This window comes from Pezoporus occidentalis, unplaced genomic scaffold (assembly GCF_034315485.1).
Source record: "Pezoporus occidentalis ecotype Australia unplaced genomic scaffold, CSIRO_AGI_Poc_V1 ctg100, whole genome shotgun sequence".
Classification (NCBI taxonomy): domain Eukaryota; kingdom Metazoa; phylum Chordata; class Aves; order Psittaciformes; family Psittacidae; genus Pezoporus; species Pezoporus occidentalis.
The window spans coordinates 1-14618 of record NW_026912780.1 but is presented as its reverse complement, the minus strand read 5'-3'; the positions used below and the strand labels follow the sequence as shown (position 1 = coordinate 14618).

Sequence of the window (14618 nt, the reverse complement as noted above, 5' to 3'; positions counted from 1 at the left end):
ACAATTTACTGTTCCACTGGTGGGTATCTGAGCTTGAAAAATGGCTGTATGTGTGTCTTGAGAGGGAGGGAGGGAGACAGACAGCTTCTAGTGCTGTGATCGAAGACTGCTGCTGACACAATTTTTACATCAGTAGCTAAGTCTTACTTTCCCCCCCCTGCCCCAACAAATGCTTGAATTCCAGTCTCAGTTACCAACCAGAAGGGGGGGAGTGCCATCTGCACTCACTAATTGAGTACAGAAGGAGATGAAAGCACACAGAACCATGAAGTAGGAATATATAGAAATAAAAGATGAGATTGACAGAGGTGAGATATGAAAGACATCTACTGATTTGCATCGCTTTCATCTACTTCTTCCCAAATATCTGTATTAGACATTTTTTTCCCATACCCTGAGTGCAAAGATTAAAAAAACTGCATAAGTAATATCCACTGCTTAATTATAGGAGGTGTCCAACTGAACTATTTTTCCTGCATCTTGTTTCTTATGAAGGCCAGGAATGGATGCTTCAGAGTAGATATGAGAAAGCTTTTAAACTATTATGCAACTTTACATTGTAAGGTCTAAAGAATCACCCCCAAATTTATTTTAGCTTTGTTGCTAGCATTAATACTGTAATTGCTTATTATATAAATGTCTTTGTCAATCCTCACTGTTCAATTATTTTCTTTATCAAAGTCACAACATAATTTATTCCACAGTTTATTCACATAATGTGTTAAAAGAGAAAGTCTCCTCATTTCAACCTTGTGGAACAGTCCCTTCTTCTTGAAAAGAGGTGAGAACAATAAGTCTCAAAGATATTCTACTAACCCAAATTACTGCTTTAACTTGTTTGCTCTTTGTAAAGATAAAGAGTCCAAAACTCTTTGTTGCCTTTAGGTCACTGGCTACTTTTTATCAATCTTGTGATAGCGATGTTCTCTAAAATGGGTAACTGGAACCATAAATAGTATTTTAAATGAAACTGAAACTGTATTAAGGCATTATAATAGTTTAAGTATTTTGAATAACAACTGTCATATACTGAATCATCTTGTTTGATCATGAGCACACAATTGTTTCATTAAACCATCCACGACAACACCCGAATTACTCTTCATATTACTTAAATCCTGTAAACATTTTACATTTTTCCCCTTACAGGTTATTACTTCACACATACCTTCGTTTGCCATCCTATTTTTCCGTTAATCTGCTCTGTTTGTCTTTGGCTGGGACTTATGTCCTCTAGACATGACCTACCTAAACAAGGCTCCTTTACATATGTTGCTCTTTCATTGCTTCAAGTCATTAATATTGCAACACTCATTTCAAAAATGCTGTGAAGAACATATTGCCAGCCATATGGTCAAAGAAACATTCCAATGGGCTACAGGCAGGATACAATCGAATAGTCTGGAGAAAGACCATTCAATCCCAAAGGCAAAATTGTAACTTTTACCCCCTTCTAACAGCAACAAAAGTTTTGAGGAAACTACCACATCTTTGCCAAACCTACACAGGAGATGTATTGCATGTTCTATAAGGATACACAGTATCTCACTGATAATGCTGCAAAATCTGTTGAGTATGTCTGGAGAGACTAACTCTTACAGAAAAAGCGTTGCCTGTCTAGCCACTGGAGAGTGATCTCAATTTACACTCAATTTGCATAACAAATGCTGGTTTTAAGTAATATTCTTGTAATCCCAAACACACGCATTATTCATTTTCCCAAGGATGGAGAACATATAACTTCTGTCCTACCCTCTATACAGTGCTTGACTGCTTCTCAAGATTACGAATTCCCAGCATGGGATTTTAGTTAACTTGTGAAACCCCCTAGCTGCTTACGAAATTTCTCCAGTAGTTTCTCAAGACAGTTGGAAAGAAAATCGTGTATGTGAACTACAGTCTAAAGAAAATAGACAACTTGGAACTGTAAGCCAGGCTCTTCTCACAAATGCAATTCAATATAGCATTACACAGACTGATGTACATACAGTAAGTAGAGTTTTTTGCACAAAGTAATAAAAGTAACTGTTCAAAACTGGTTCTGAAATTGCATTTCAAGGAATACATAAGGAGTTAAATACATAGGAAGAGTTAAAATATATGTAAGACATAAAATAGATTCCCTAGAGCACAGAGAAGAAGTTCTTTTCCAGTTGTCATTTTCCAAATACACACAACATTAGCCTAATGCAACATCAGCTTAATTCATTTCAGCAAGAATACTTTCTGACAGAAAATAATACCGTCAATATTGTGGTAAGGCTAAATACATATTGCATGCCTGTAAACAGATAACCCTGTTTCAAGCAAGGCTGACAAGTCCACTACCATTTAAATAACAAAAATCCACCCAGCACAAGCAAGGCTTTAAAATTTAAAACAAAACATAATCATTTTTCCCCACGCAGTGATTAAAAGTTAGACTGACCTTCTTATTGCCATAAGGAGATGGTATATAACCCTTCTTAGTTCTAGGCTTCCACACCACAGGGAAGCCTGCAGGAATCCCTACTGTTTCAATAAAATGTTGTGGAGGCATAGCATCTCCCTTCACCAGTGCAAAATTAGGTCAACAAAACCTCATTTCATTAATTTAATCTATGGATAATATAATAACTGCCTGGCTTCTATTCACTGCACATGAGCAGAGTGCTTTACCTCCCTCGTGGTACATGTAGCTGTAAAGAATAACAGCATTTTAATTAAAGGCATGTAATATACTTCCACATGAGGTAATTTTGATTTTCACAATATTGTTTTGAGTTGGGCAGGGAAAAAAAAAGAAGGAAGGCAGAGAAAAATCTTGTTTCTAAAAAAAAAAAAAAAAAAAAAAAAAGGGGAAACTCCAGACATCTGAGAAGGAAAACTCATTATATTAATTTGATAAACATGTTCATTCCCAAAAATCTGCCAAGGCACAGAGAAATGATGCTTGGAAGCCTCTCTCCACTTCAGCAAAAAAGTGCAATGCTTAAATCGCAGACAGCGCATTTGTTACCAATACAACGTCCAGAAAAACACTCTTCCAATACCATAAATACATTAATCAGGTTCCCAGAGGAACTTGCCATAACTCATTGAAAGAAAGACTTTGCATCTTACATTTCCTCTAAGAGAAAGACGTTTCAGCTCTTCAGTAGCAGTGCCAGCTTACACTGTTAGGGAAACTACATCAGCTCTATGACTACGACACCACATACAGATGAATAAAATGAAACTAATAAAATGAACAATATAATTATTTTTTTAGTGACTTTTCCTGAATGCATTTGTATACATACCTATGAACAAATACCATTCCACTGGTGACTCTGATACAGTATTTTTTGATTGCAATCCTCAAATTTCCCTTTTCAAATAAAGGGGTAATGGGAAAAATTGCTCAATGTAGGAGCTAAGATGAAAAATTCCTACTACAGCAGATTATTTCATTTCTATGTCTCCCACAAGAAAAAAGGCACAGCAGGTGGCCAGTAAAATTTGCAGCAGATCTGTAATGAGTCAGATCAAGCAGAGCTGGCAGGCATACAGGAATATAATCAGAAATGAGTGCACCAAAGCTTACTTTATTCCCCGCAAACAGAAATCATTACATTAAAGGCTTTCAATGTTTTGGTAAATATGAAAACAGTTATTTCAAACAAATAAGAGTATATGCTAACCCCTTCTACTTTTTTTAAGCATTTGCTTACCAGTGAAACAACAACAAAGCTGAGAGGTCTCAAATATCATACTAATTATTTGACACATAATCATTTTTTACTTACTTGAGTATTTTTTCCCATATATCACTGTCATAAAAGGCATGGCTCCAACCCATTTTGACTGTTCCAACAATGACATTCTGCTTAAAAACATCCGATCCTAACTTGCGATATAGTTCTTCGCAATCATCCAGAGGGATATGGAACAATCCCAACATAAAAGCTAATATAGCTCCTGAAAAAGAAGTATTTTGAAATGTAAAATATAGCCTGGAGTAAGATTATAAAGATACATTACTATTTCATGTTGTTCATAAGTCAGCAGTATCTCGATCTTGAAAAGGAAAGACCAATTGACATTTGTATCGTTAAATTTCTGTTCAGAGATCCCAAACTATGCTTTAAAAGAACATATATAAGATAGGAAGAGTCTACACCCCAGAACAGAATTCTGAGAAGTTGAAAAAGGGCATTATTTCATTCTGCAGTTTTCATCCCTAAAAAAAAGCATATGGCAGAAAGCCAACTAAGTTCACTGCTTTACTTGGAAAGAAAAATGAGCAAGAGAAATCTACGGTGTGGTATTAAAAACATATCTGGAGCATTACTTCCTATCTGGCAAACTCCGATTTTTTCAGGAAAGAAAAAACCTAGGAAAATTCTATAAAGTCTAGTTTGGAATACATTAAGTTGCAACTATTTATAACTAGTCATTCATACACACTGCCATCTAGTGTGTGCCTAAAAAATGATGACCTACTCTTGCAGGAACAAAACAACAGTATCCAAAAAACCTGGTTGCAGGATACCATTGAAAAGACCGGGGAAAAATAAAATTAGTGCAACACTACAACTTTAAGATATATTAAACTGAAAGGGACATATACAACCTTTAAATCGAATTGTGCAATACTGTGAGGACATGGAATAATTAGGACATGTAATTTTTCCAATTTGGACATGAATGCAACAGGTTTGAAGACAATTTTAAAACAAATTCTTGAAATAGAGTAAAACACATACAGAAACTATATAAAGGTTTTAACAAAACATAGCTTTAAACAAAACATGATTTCCAAGTTTCTCACAAACTCCACCACCATGGTAGCTGAGTGTCAAGGACTGATGGTCTCCATTTATTTTATGTTGTTTACACATATCACACGTTTGACATAACCTGGACCAACCTGACCTGTTTCATCAGGAGACACCTGAGACACTTGCCCAACTGTCAAATTACCAAATGCCTGTTTTCAACACATGGTAAACAGCTAGCAGCAGAGAAACAGTTTTCCCAAGTTATGCAAAGCCTCTGCTACTTTCTTTCCTTTTAATTCTCCAGTACCAATTCTACTGTATCACACACTTGCTATTTTGGTGAACAGTTTCAAGCACAAAGAGCCAAAATTCATAACCCATACAAACTCATTTTCACTTCACCTCCTGAGAAACAGCACCCAAAACTGCAGACAGCACCCAAGTGGGAGCAGATACTATCAGAGTCAGGGTACGCATTAAAGGGCTTGGCTGAAACCTGCTGGACAGTAACAAGACAGGGCAGCAAGGTCAAAAAATATAGTGCAGGCTCTATCAGACAGTCCTGTGAGAAACGCTTGACGCTTCCATCACACCCTGCTCCCTATCACGGACTCCTGCACTCCAGCCACCATCTCAGCCTTGACGGTCAACATTTCAGTGGGATAAAATACCTCAATAAAACCTACAAGGCTAAGGAGCACATCTTGAAGAATGTAAGAATGCTGCTGACTAATAAGACACCTGAAAGACAAAAGTATTCCTTCCTCATTCAGTACTACAGTAAGACCTCAGCTGAAGTGCTATATCTAGACCTCAGGGACATTCTTAAAAAAAAAAAAAGAAAAAAAAAGATGTGGACCAATGGAAAAAAAAAAAATTCAAATCACACATGAAAAGTCCTCAAAATTAAAAAAAAAAAGAAAAAAAAAGCAAAAGTAGAGGAAATTGATGTGTAAGGAAAGCCTGGTCACTCAGGCTATGAGAAAAGCCTTTAAATGCACAGAAGGCAGCTGCAAAGAGAAAAATCTGTTATCCGTGTTCCTGGGGAGTCAGGATGAGGAAACAAACTTGAACTGCAACAGGAAGATTCACACTGGACATTTGGATATTTTTTTTTCCCCCCAGTTGTACAGACAGCAGAGCACAAGCACTGATCTTCTGAAGTGGTCTGACAGGATTCACAATCTTAGAATATTGTCAGTACACCACTGACCCTTCCCTTCCCTTGGGAAATGAGATAACCTCCTAAGGGTGCTTCCAGCCCTGTAATACCATGTCTTGACTTACTCAAGAGTTCTCCTGAAACACAAAAATACTTCTTCCAATCAGAAAGGTTTTTAAAATGCATTTCAAAACTGGAAGGACATCATGGGCAAAACAAAATCATCAACACAGACAGATGCCCACTTTGTTTAAGGAGGGTCATCACTGGTAAATCACTGAAGGCTGGAAAGACACATAGGGGCACTAGCCCCATATGCTGTTCTTAACTTGGGAGGAATATTTTGGGATAAAAAAATGCAAAATTCACACATCCAAAACTGTGGATGTGTACGCATCCACAGTACAATTCAGTCGTTTGTAATAAAATGCACTGGAAACAATACAAGAACCTTTGATCATAATATGTCAATGATCAGATCCCTCAGATGATGCATCTGAATGCAAATAATTATTAGATCAATACAGAAATTTAGGGGGGAAAAAGAAAGCATAAATTATTTGAGCAGGCCAGCACACATGAAAAGCACTTTGCCTCATCACATACTCTTGATGTTATAAACTGCTCCCTGTGATGAATTATAAACGCACCACTATTCAGAAGTAACTTTGATATACTGGGAGACAGCATCCAGCTGCAAGCATATGCACCACATGTACAAACCATCAATGAAGTACAAACCAAAATGAAGTATACTGCTAGCCCATGCTGACAGATATAACAACGTCCTCCAGCTATGCCCTGTCACCTGTTATTGCAAGCTGGACTACTGCACACAAAAGCTCGGTAGTGTAAACACAGTTTAAAAGAATACATTAAGTACTTACTAGGAGTAACTATACCCCAAATCTGGTGAAGAATTAAGAATAAAGTTAGTTCTAATCAGAGTAGCGGGATCGAATTAAGGATACCAGGCCCCAATGTCAAAGAACAAATGCCTTTATTATGACTGAAAGAGACATTACGGAAGTGTTTTGTTGTAAAATATCTTCCAAAGAAGCAATCACTTACTGCCAAATTAACTTCTTTTTCCCCTCAAAGAGTTTTTAAAAATGTAAAACTATATTGCGCCTACAAACAAACTCTGTCTAATAGACCTACACATTCCCATCTTCTCTACTATTTTGAGCCTATTGAGCAAATCTCTGGGAACACAAACATTGTATCTACCCATGGTGATTTGCATTTAATGTTACTTTTTGAATTAAACTGTATGGAAGATTAAGTATAGTGGGAAGAAAAAAAAAAAGAGTAGTGTGGGTTTCTAAAGGAAACTGAGCTACTGGACTACAGTATTCCTCTTCAGTTAAAAATCAGCATTATGCTGCAACTGGTCTAGGATCATTTCTAAAATACAGGACTGTTTTTTAAAAAGAAACTTCTCCTTTAGAGTTTCCTACTTCCTAGGTAGGAGTAACTTGTTATTGAGTCACAAGAGCAATTAAGCCTGGGAGGGGCCTCTAGAGGTCATCTAGTCCAGCCTTCTGTTCAAACAGGTTCAATTAGAACAGGTTACTCAGGACTCATTCCGCTGAGTTTTGAATATCTACAGGGATGGAGATTCCACAGCCTGCACAGGCAACTCCTTCTAGTGACTGACTATCCTTGCAAGGAAAGCAGATACCTTATACCTAACTGTAATTTCCCATGTTCCAACTTGCCTGATGGCTTTTCTACCACTGTAAACCTTCAGGAAGAATCCAGGTCCATCTTGCCTGCATTTTGCCATTAGCTGAAACAGTAGTAAGGTCCCACCTTAGCATTCCCTTCTTAAGGCTGAACAAACCCAGTCTTTACACTCTCTCCCTCTGCGTCATGACCTCCAGTCAGTCCCCTGACCATCTACTTGGCCCTCTGCTAGACTCAGTATGTACAAGAACACACCCAACAGATTAAGAGTTTACTGAGGAGCCTATAACTACACATACAGTAGCCAAAGACTTAATCTGCTGGGTATGTTCTTGTCCATACAAGCCGATATGTAGTCAGCTTTCTTTGCTGCAGGAGTACACTGATGACTCACGTTTTCCTTGTTCCAACAAAACCTGGTCTTTTTCTATATAGTTGATTTCTAGTCAGTCAGATGTCACCTCAGATGGAGGACTTCGTACCTGGCTTTATTGAACCTCAGGTGGCTCCTGTCAAGCCTTTTCTCCAGCCTGTACAGGCCAGTCTGAAGAGAGGGCACCACTGTACTAACCACTTTTCACATCACCCAAGATCTTGCTACAGGCACACTCTGTCCCGCTGTGCAGGCCATTAATAAAGACAGGAAACACCACTGGCCCACTATCAGTCCCTGAGGCACATTACCTTTGTTGCTGGTAAAGCCCCATAAACATTCAAGATACTTCTGAGTGCAAAATAGAAGGTTTCACACTCATTGAAAAGATGACAAATGTATCACGTATCACCCAAAGTTCTTATTCAGAAAAGAAAAGCCTTAGAAATCACACCTTTACTTTCCCAGCTTACACTCAGTCAGAAACTGGCAAGTTCTGAAAAATCTGTTTATTCTCAGACATGATTTTACTATATTGATAGCAACATTCCAACTTGTGACTCAACAATTACCTGTGCTTACACCACAGATGTAGTCAAAAAGTTGATGAACCGGCTTTCCAGTTAGTTCTTCTAGTTTCCGTAGAGTCTGAAGTGCAACTAAACCCCTGAAACACAAAAATCCCCTTCACATATAATAGTAAGTTTTAGGATAATTAAGTTTTATCTTACATAGCACTGATTAAGCCCACCTTTGCTTAATTGTTCCATTTATGACTGAATAACTGCAATAGTAAGTATCCTGAATATTTCAGGGAATGAAGGAGTAGCAAAATTAAAATGGAATGATGAAAAATAAATACAATTGACATACTCAGGCATACCAAAGATAGAACACAGCAGCTACAGCCATACTGTTTTGTTGCCATACAGTTTCGTAGTCAAGGCTCAAGAATGATCATTTGTGGATGGAGACTCAGGATAGATTTCAGCTGCATCCACACCACACAGTACTTAAAAGTTTGGTCTTAACAGGGCTATATAATGCTCCTTGGGGCATAGAGTTTTCTGTCTGTAGTTTTTCTTGCCACAACTCTATGTGCCTGAAACCATGGGAGAGATGCATTCCAGAGCACCAGACTTGTGTTTCTGCAGCATGAAACAGTACCTGGCATACAGAGGTACTACTATCTGCTGGGCTAGAGCTAGAAAGCTACATCTGGCAAAAGGAGCACCAAACCAAGCATCCATCTTACCAACACATTCTGCTCAGAATGGCACCTCCTGCATGCCACCCCCAAATCTGCCTCGGCTTCTGCCAAAGAGCTGTAGTTAACCCGATTCAAAACTATAACCAGCTGAACATGACCAATTAAGCAGCATAACAGCTGGTACTCAGGCTCACTGTCTGGACTTGTTTCATTTAGCATTATAGATGTAGGTACTGCTTTCTAAAGATAAAGTGGCCTATAATGTCACTCCCTTATAAACCTAACAAAAAAATTAAAGCACTATATTTCTATATATAGGCATCATACATTATCTGCGAAGCATCCTTCCTCCTACTTTGTAATCTCTTTACGGTTTACCATAAACTTCAACATTTGTTTCCAAAAGTTGTGACATACACTTTCACCTTACTAAAGACAACTGATTTTGATGAAATAAATACTGTGGGGAAACAAAAAGCTTGTGAAGCTGTTTCTGCAATGACTTTATACTTTGCTTTCTACTAATCAATATTTGTGAATCAGTAAATATTAGACAAGATTTCTTCAAATGTGCCTGAAAACAAACACAGCTTTTAGTAAACCTCAGACCTCAAATTTAATGAACAGGCTTCTTCCACTACTCTTAAAAAATTGTTGATAGGTGCATAAATTCATGCAGAACTAGAGCACACACAACTAAGGACATGTGGTGCATAAATTAACGAAAAAGAAATGGACAGCATGAATAGAATAGCTTTCATCACAAGCCTATTCATTCATACAAGACCAGACCAGCTAAGGCAGACATCCTCCAGAAAAGTACAAGACAACACGATCACAAGAGCATAAACTACTTCTAGCATTTCGCACTAGATTTTGTATTTCCGAGATTAGATTCATGAATAGACTAACTCAAATAACAATTTACTTCCAAAAGGAGAAAGAGCCAATCCAAGCATTTAAGTGTATAGCCAGCTTTAAAAGGGCAAGTAATTTCAATGTCACAGAACTATTAATGAATGGAAATTTAAGCACAAATGTAAACAAAAATAATACCCATCACTTGGACAGTCAAATGTAAACAGAACTGCAAATCATAAATGACATCTTTGGGCACAAACTTAAAGGGAAACTTCAATTTTATTTCCAGTTACAGTATGAAAAAGACTACAAGTATATAACAGAGAGGTTTTACCTTGTTCCTCCTCCATCAATAGTGAGGATTCGAATACCCCAGCCTTTCACAGGGTCTGTATATCCAATTATAGCTAAAGTCTCTCTAACAGCAGCCTGAAGACTTTCGTCATTTGCCTGTCTTAGTCTCAGTAGGCATGGGATTATTTTTTCCTATTGATAAATACAAAGACATTTCATTCTAACTGTATTTATACCAAAAGAATCCATGCTTAAATTTACTTGTTTGGCATTTCAGTATAAAAGTTGAAATATTAGTTAAGCTCGGAGGAAAACTTCTTTAAACCTGTATTTACCCATCTCTTTAGCAAGGGAAAGAAAGGATTCCAATCTTACATCGTACATGCCTCACTGCTAAACTATCTACCTATCAGAATTGAACAATCGAGGTGAAAAGTAAATCTTTCAGATCTCTAGAAAAGCTGTATTTAACAGCAGTTTAGTTTTACCGACTTTAATGTCACACTGGCCAAACATAAACTCAAGTATGGAGCACACCAAGTACAGCTAAAGGCACAGATTTTGATGAACAAGCATCACACTGCTTCAAAACAGGAAATGCCTTCCAAGTACATTAATATCAAAGCAAAATAAAAAATTAAAATTCTTCCTCACAGTAATTTTAGATGTACAATTATCGTCACTAAGATAGAGAGTATTATAATCAAAATGGAAGTAATGAATGTACTCTTTTATAATACAGTAATTCACACGTACCCATGTAGATGTCTGATCTGTGCCCTGCCTGGATGATTCATCTGGCCTGCACTCCATTCCCCAAAATCTGTCTCCCAGAAATTCCACAATCCATGTCACACATCTGTCACATCTTGTCAAAAAAAGGCATGAGACTGACAAATGCTGTGATTTGGCTCATATGGTTAGAATAGTCTACCATCCCACCTCCTGTCCTCTCACTGCAGGAAAGAGAATGAGTATGACTAGATTACATGAACTTATTTGATGCTTATACTCCACCACTGTCATCCCCCTTCAAAGGATGCATGCAAATAAGCATAAAAACTGCTGGGCATATGCAGATCGACTGATCAACTGCATTGTACACTCCCATCTGGGCAATTGCGTCAGAGGACACAGTGTACAACTGTCGCCTACCACTAGAATAAGCTATACTATCTATCCACATGACAGTGCTGTATGCTTCTAAATTAAACACTGCAATCTGTAGGGCCTTTAGCTAAACTGCAGAGAGTTTGCACATGAATCTGCTTGAAACAGCTAAAAAAATATCTACAGCAAGAGACATTCACATGTCTACAAATAGAATACATGACTAGCCCACAAAAAACACACAAGAAAGTTTCATGTTACTCTGTGTCAATTGACTGTCAGCTATTTATTTTTCGTAAGCATAAAGACTATATGTACCTTAATTGCAACTCCTCTGCTCTCTGGAAATTCTAGAAGGTGATAGGTCAGCTCTTCAACCCTGCTGATACAGACTCTTCGATTAGAGGATCTTCGTAGTGCTTGTACTAAAGCTCGAGTCCTGTTATCAATACTCACTCTTGCAATAATCTAAAAAAAGATAAAGTTACACAAATAACACAGAACTACTCTAAGAAATGTGTAAGCTTTGTCAAGACTAATTCCAAACTGCTATTTTAAGATTTCTCTGAAGTAATGGACATCATGTTGCACCAGGTATCTGACACAGACTCCAAGAAAGCACTGCTTAAAGGTAAACAGGCAACCTTTTGGTTAATTACTAGAAAAATAAATAAAGGTAGCTCACAGCAACAATACACCAAACAACACATGTCAGCATGTACTCAGATGCATTTTCAGGACAACTCTGAAATCACAGTATTTGAACCATGAAGGAGTCTAAGAAATATAACTACAACAAATAAAAGCAATTAAATTTTTCTATATACACATATATATGTACCTACATAGGTATATACTTATTTATGTAACTATATGTGTGTACGTGTACGTTTACATATAGGCACATATATACACATACGTGCAGAGTGTATATATACACTTGTGTAAAATATACACGGCAATAATACATTAAAAAAACACACTAAACAAAGGCTTGCCTTTTCTCTCTGAAGAGACAGATGCTTTTCCTTCTCCTCTGCAGTCTTAACCTCTTTTGCTTTGTCCTCCTCACCCTTCTCAGAGACTTCCTGTTCTGCCTGTTTAGTCTTTTCTTGTGAAAGCGCTTTTGTATCGGATCTTAACTTGGGAACCAACCCACCAATGTAACTGTCCACAAAAGCTTGTACACTGTTACTGGGATATGAAAGAAAGTCTGCAATAGTTTTTTTGGTGGAAACTGGAAGAGCAGTACTTGGCTTTTCAGCACCTAGAGTTTCTGCTTCAGGAACTAAAGTAGCTGCTGAATCCACCGTCCTTTCTTCACTCACTGCAGTATCTTCTGATGAATGAAGCTTATTCCTCTCTTCACTCTGAGAGTCCTGTAATAAAGCATTCCTTTTTCTCTCTTGATCCATAACAGGATTATTACTAAAGTACCAATTGATATGATCAGCTATGAAGTTGTAAGTCTCTCCAAAACTTGTAGAAAAGCAGCTTATATGAAAAAGGTTGTTTTTAGCAGATGCTGAATCTTCCAGAGTATCTCGGTAAGTGCCACTTGAACTTACTAATACAGACTCCAAGTTTCCATTTGCACAACTGGATTTCCCTGCAGCTGGGCCTCTGTTGCAGTCCTCCCGAGTTCTGGCATCTGTGACTTGTTTATCATTTTCTAGATTTGCATCTCCATTATTTTTCTTTGCTTTTCCCAGAGTACCCGAGTGTGACTTCAATTGAGCTATCCGTGAAACCAGTTCACTGTGAGTGCCAGACACTGCCTTTGAAACAGATTCTAAGGTACTCTTAATTCGTGACATGCGACTGTTCACTTTCGTAAGTCCTTTGGAAGAAGAAGTCAAAAGTTTAGCAACTCTGTAGTATAAAAAGTCATGGCTGCAAATGTATTTGTTATACCAAAGTGTTTTGCTTCTGGCCCATTTATACTTAGGCTCGTTTGTATGAAAAACTCTCAGGTGAATGGCATTATTTATCCTCCAGCAGACTTTAGGTCCATACAAATACAGGTATTTGTTTCTTTGCTTCCACCAAAGACTTTTGGGGTTAATCAAAAAGAATAAATATGCATCTAAAAATAAGTGAACTGTCATTACTTATAAATAATTACACCTTTCCAATGTTGTCTATTTCATTCCAGAAAACTTCATTCCATGTCTATTTCATATCAGAAAATATATTTTAATAAATAAGTCTTGTGTGTCACAGTATTATCTGAAAAAGAAAACAACAATGTAAACCCTAAACCAGCAGTAAGTTAAACTAAAATCACAGAGTTGCTAAGCACATACAGCCTACTTACTCTTTACATAGAAACAGATAAATATTCACATCAAGTAATCTCACAGGGATATCTATTGCTCAGGTCATTTGGCAGCGTCAGTCCACAATTTCAATGTGTTACTCCGTAAAGGTAGGTTTAAACCAATCTCGGGCAATACATAACACTTGCTCTAAGTATGTGGTGACATATGACAATTGCTTGCCAGTCTTTCCAATAAAGAGAATTTTGTATCTCTTTAGCAAATTATCACATGCAGAGACCAAATTTCAAACGAAACTGTCATTATGTTACCACCCCTTTACAGAATTCCTCCCAGGGGAGAAATGACACCACTGCCTTGAGCAAAGCTTCAACCAACTGCTCCCATCTTAAGGGCAGTGTATAACCGTAACTCCACGTGCAGATCAGAGTTTCACACAATACACCAGAGCTGTGCTGAAGCCGCAGCCTCAAGGCCGTTGCCTGCCTAACCGACAAGCTCAGGCGTCCCCTGCTGCCGTGACCGGTGCTGGAGAAGGTCGAGCAGGCCAACACCTGCGCAGGCCGACACCACCGTTAACAGCAGAGGGGACAAGGCCGCGGACAGCAGCGTCATTACTTACACCTTCCTCAGCGATGTCCGACCCTGGGCTGTGCCGGTACCACACGGGCCAGCCCTCCGCCTGGGTCGCCGCCGCGCTCCGGGCCGCGGCGGCGAGCACAGCGTTATATGTGCAGCGGGCACCGCCCGCTGCCGGAGGTGGGGGGGGGGGGAAGCGGAGGAGAGCGTTCTGTTCCTGCCTTGCGTTCTGTTCCTTTCCTTCGCGGAAAAGCTTTCCGAGAGCGGCCGCGTAAACAAGCGCTGAGTCCCTGCACAGCACGGCCCGGCCCGGCCCGAC

At 38.4% G+C, this 14618-nt stretch overlaps 1 protein-coding gene across 1 annotated transcript in view; it reads right to left on the bottom strand.

Moving 5' to 3' along the window:
• PNPLA8 (patatin like phospholipase domain containing 8) overlaps nt 1-14477 on the bottom strand; it is a 37608-nt gene extending 23131 nt beyond the window's left edge. Inside the window, exons 1-6 of the mRNA XM_062612020.1 lie at nt 14343-14477; nt 12440-13670; nt 11760-11909; nt 10372-10523; nt 8539-8633; nt 3768-3939 (exon numbers count right to left, since the gene is read on the bottom strand). Coding sequence (XP_062468004.1) covers nt 3768-3939; nt 8539-8633; nt 10372-10523; nt 11760-11909; nt 12440-13549 — 1679 coding nt within the window. The 5' untranslated portion in view covers nt 13550-13670; nt 14343-14477. The remainder of the gene's footprint in view (nt 1-3767; nt 3940-8538; nt 8634-10371; nt 10524-11759; nt 11910-12439; nt 13671-14342) is intronic.
• Between the last annotated feature and the right edge of the window lie 141 nt (nt 14478-14618).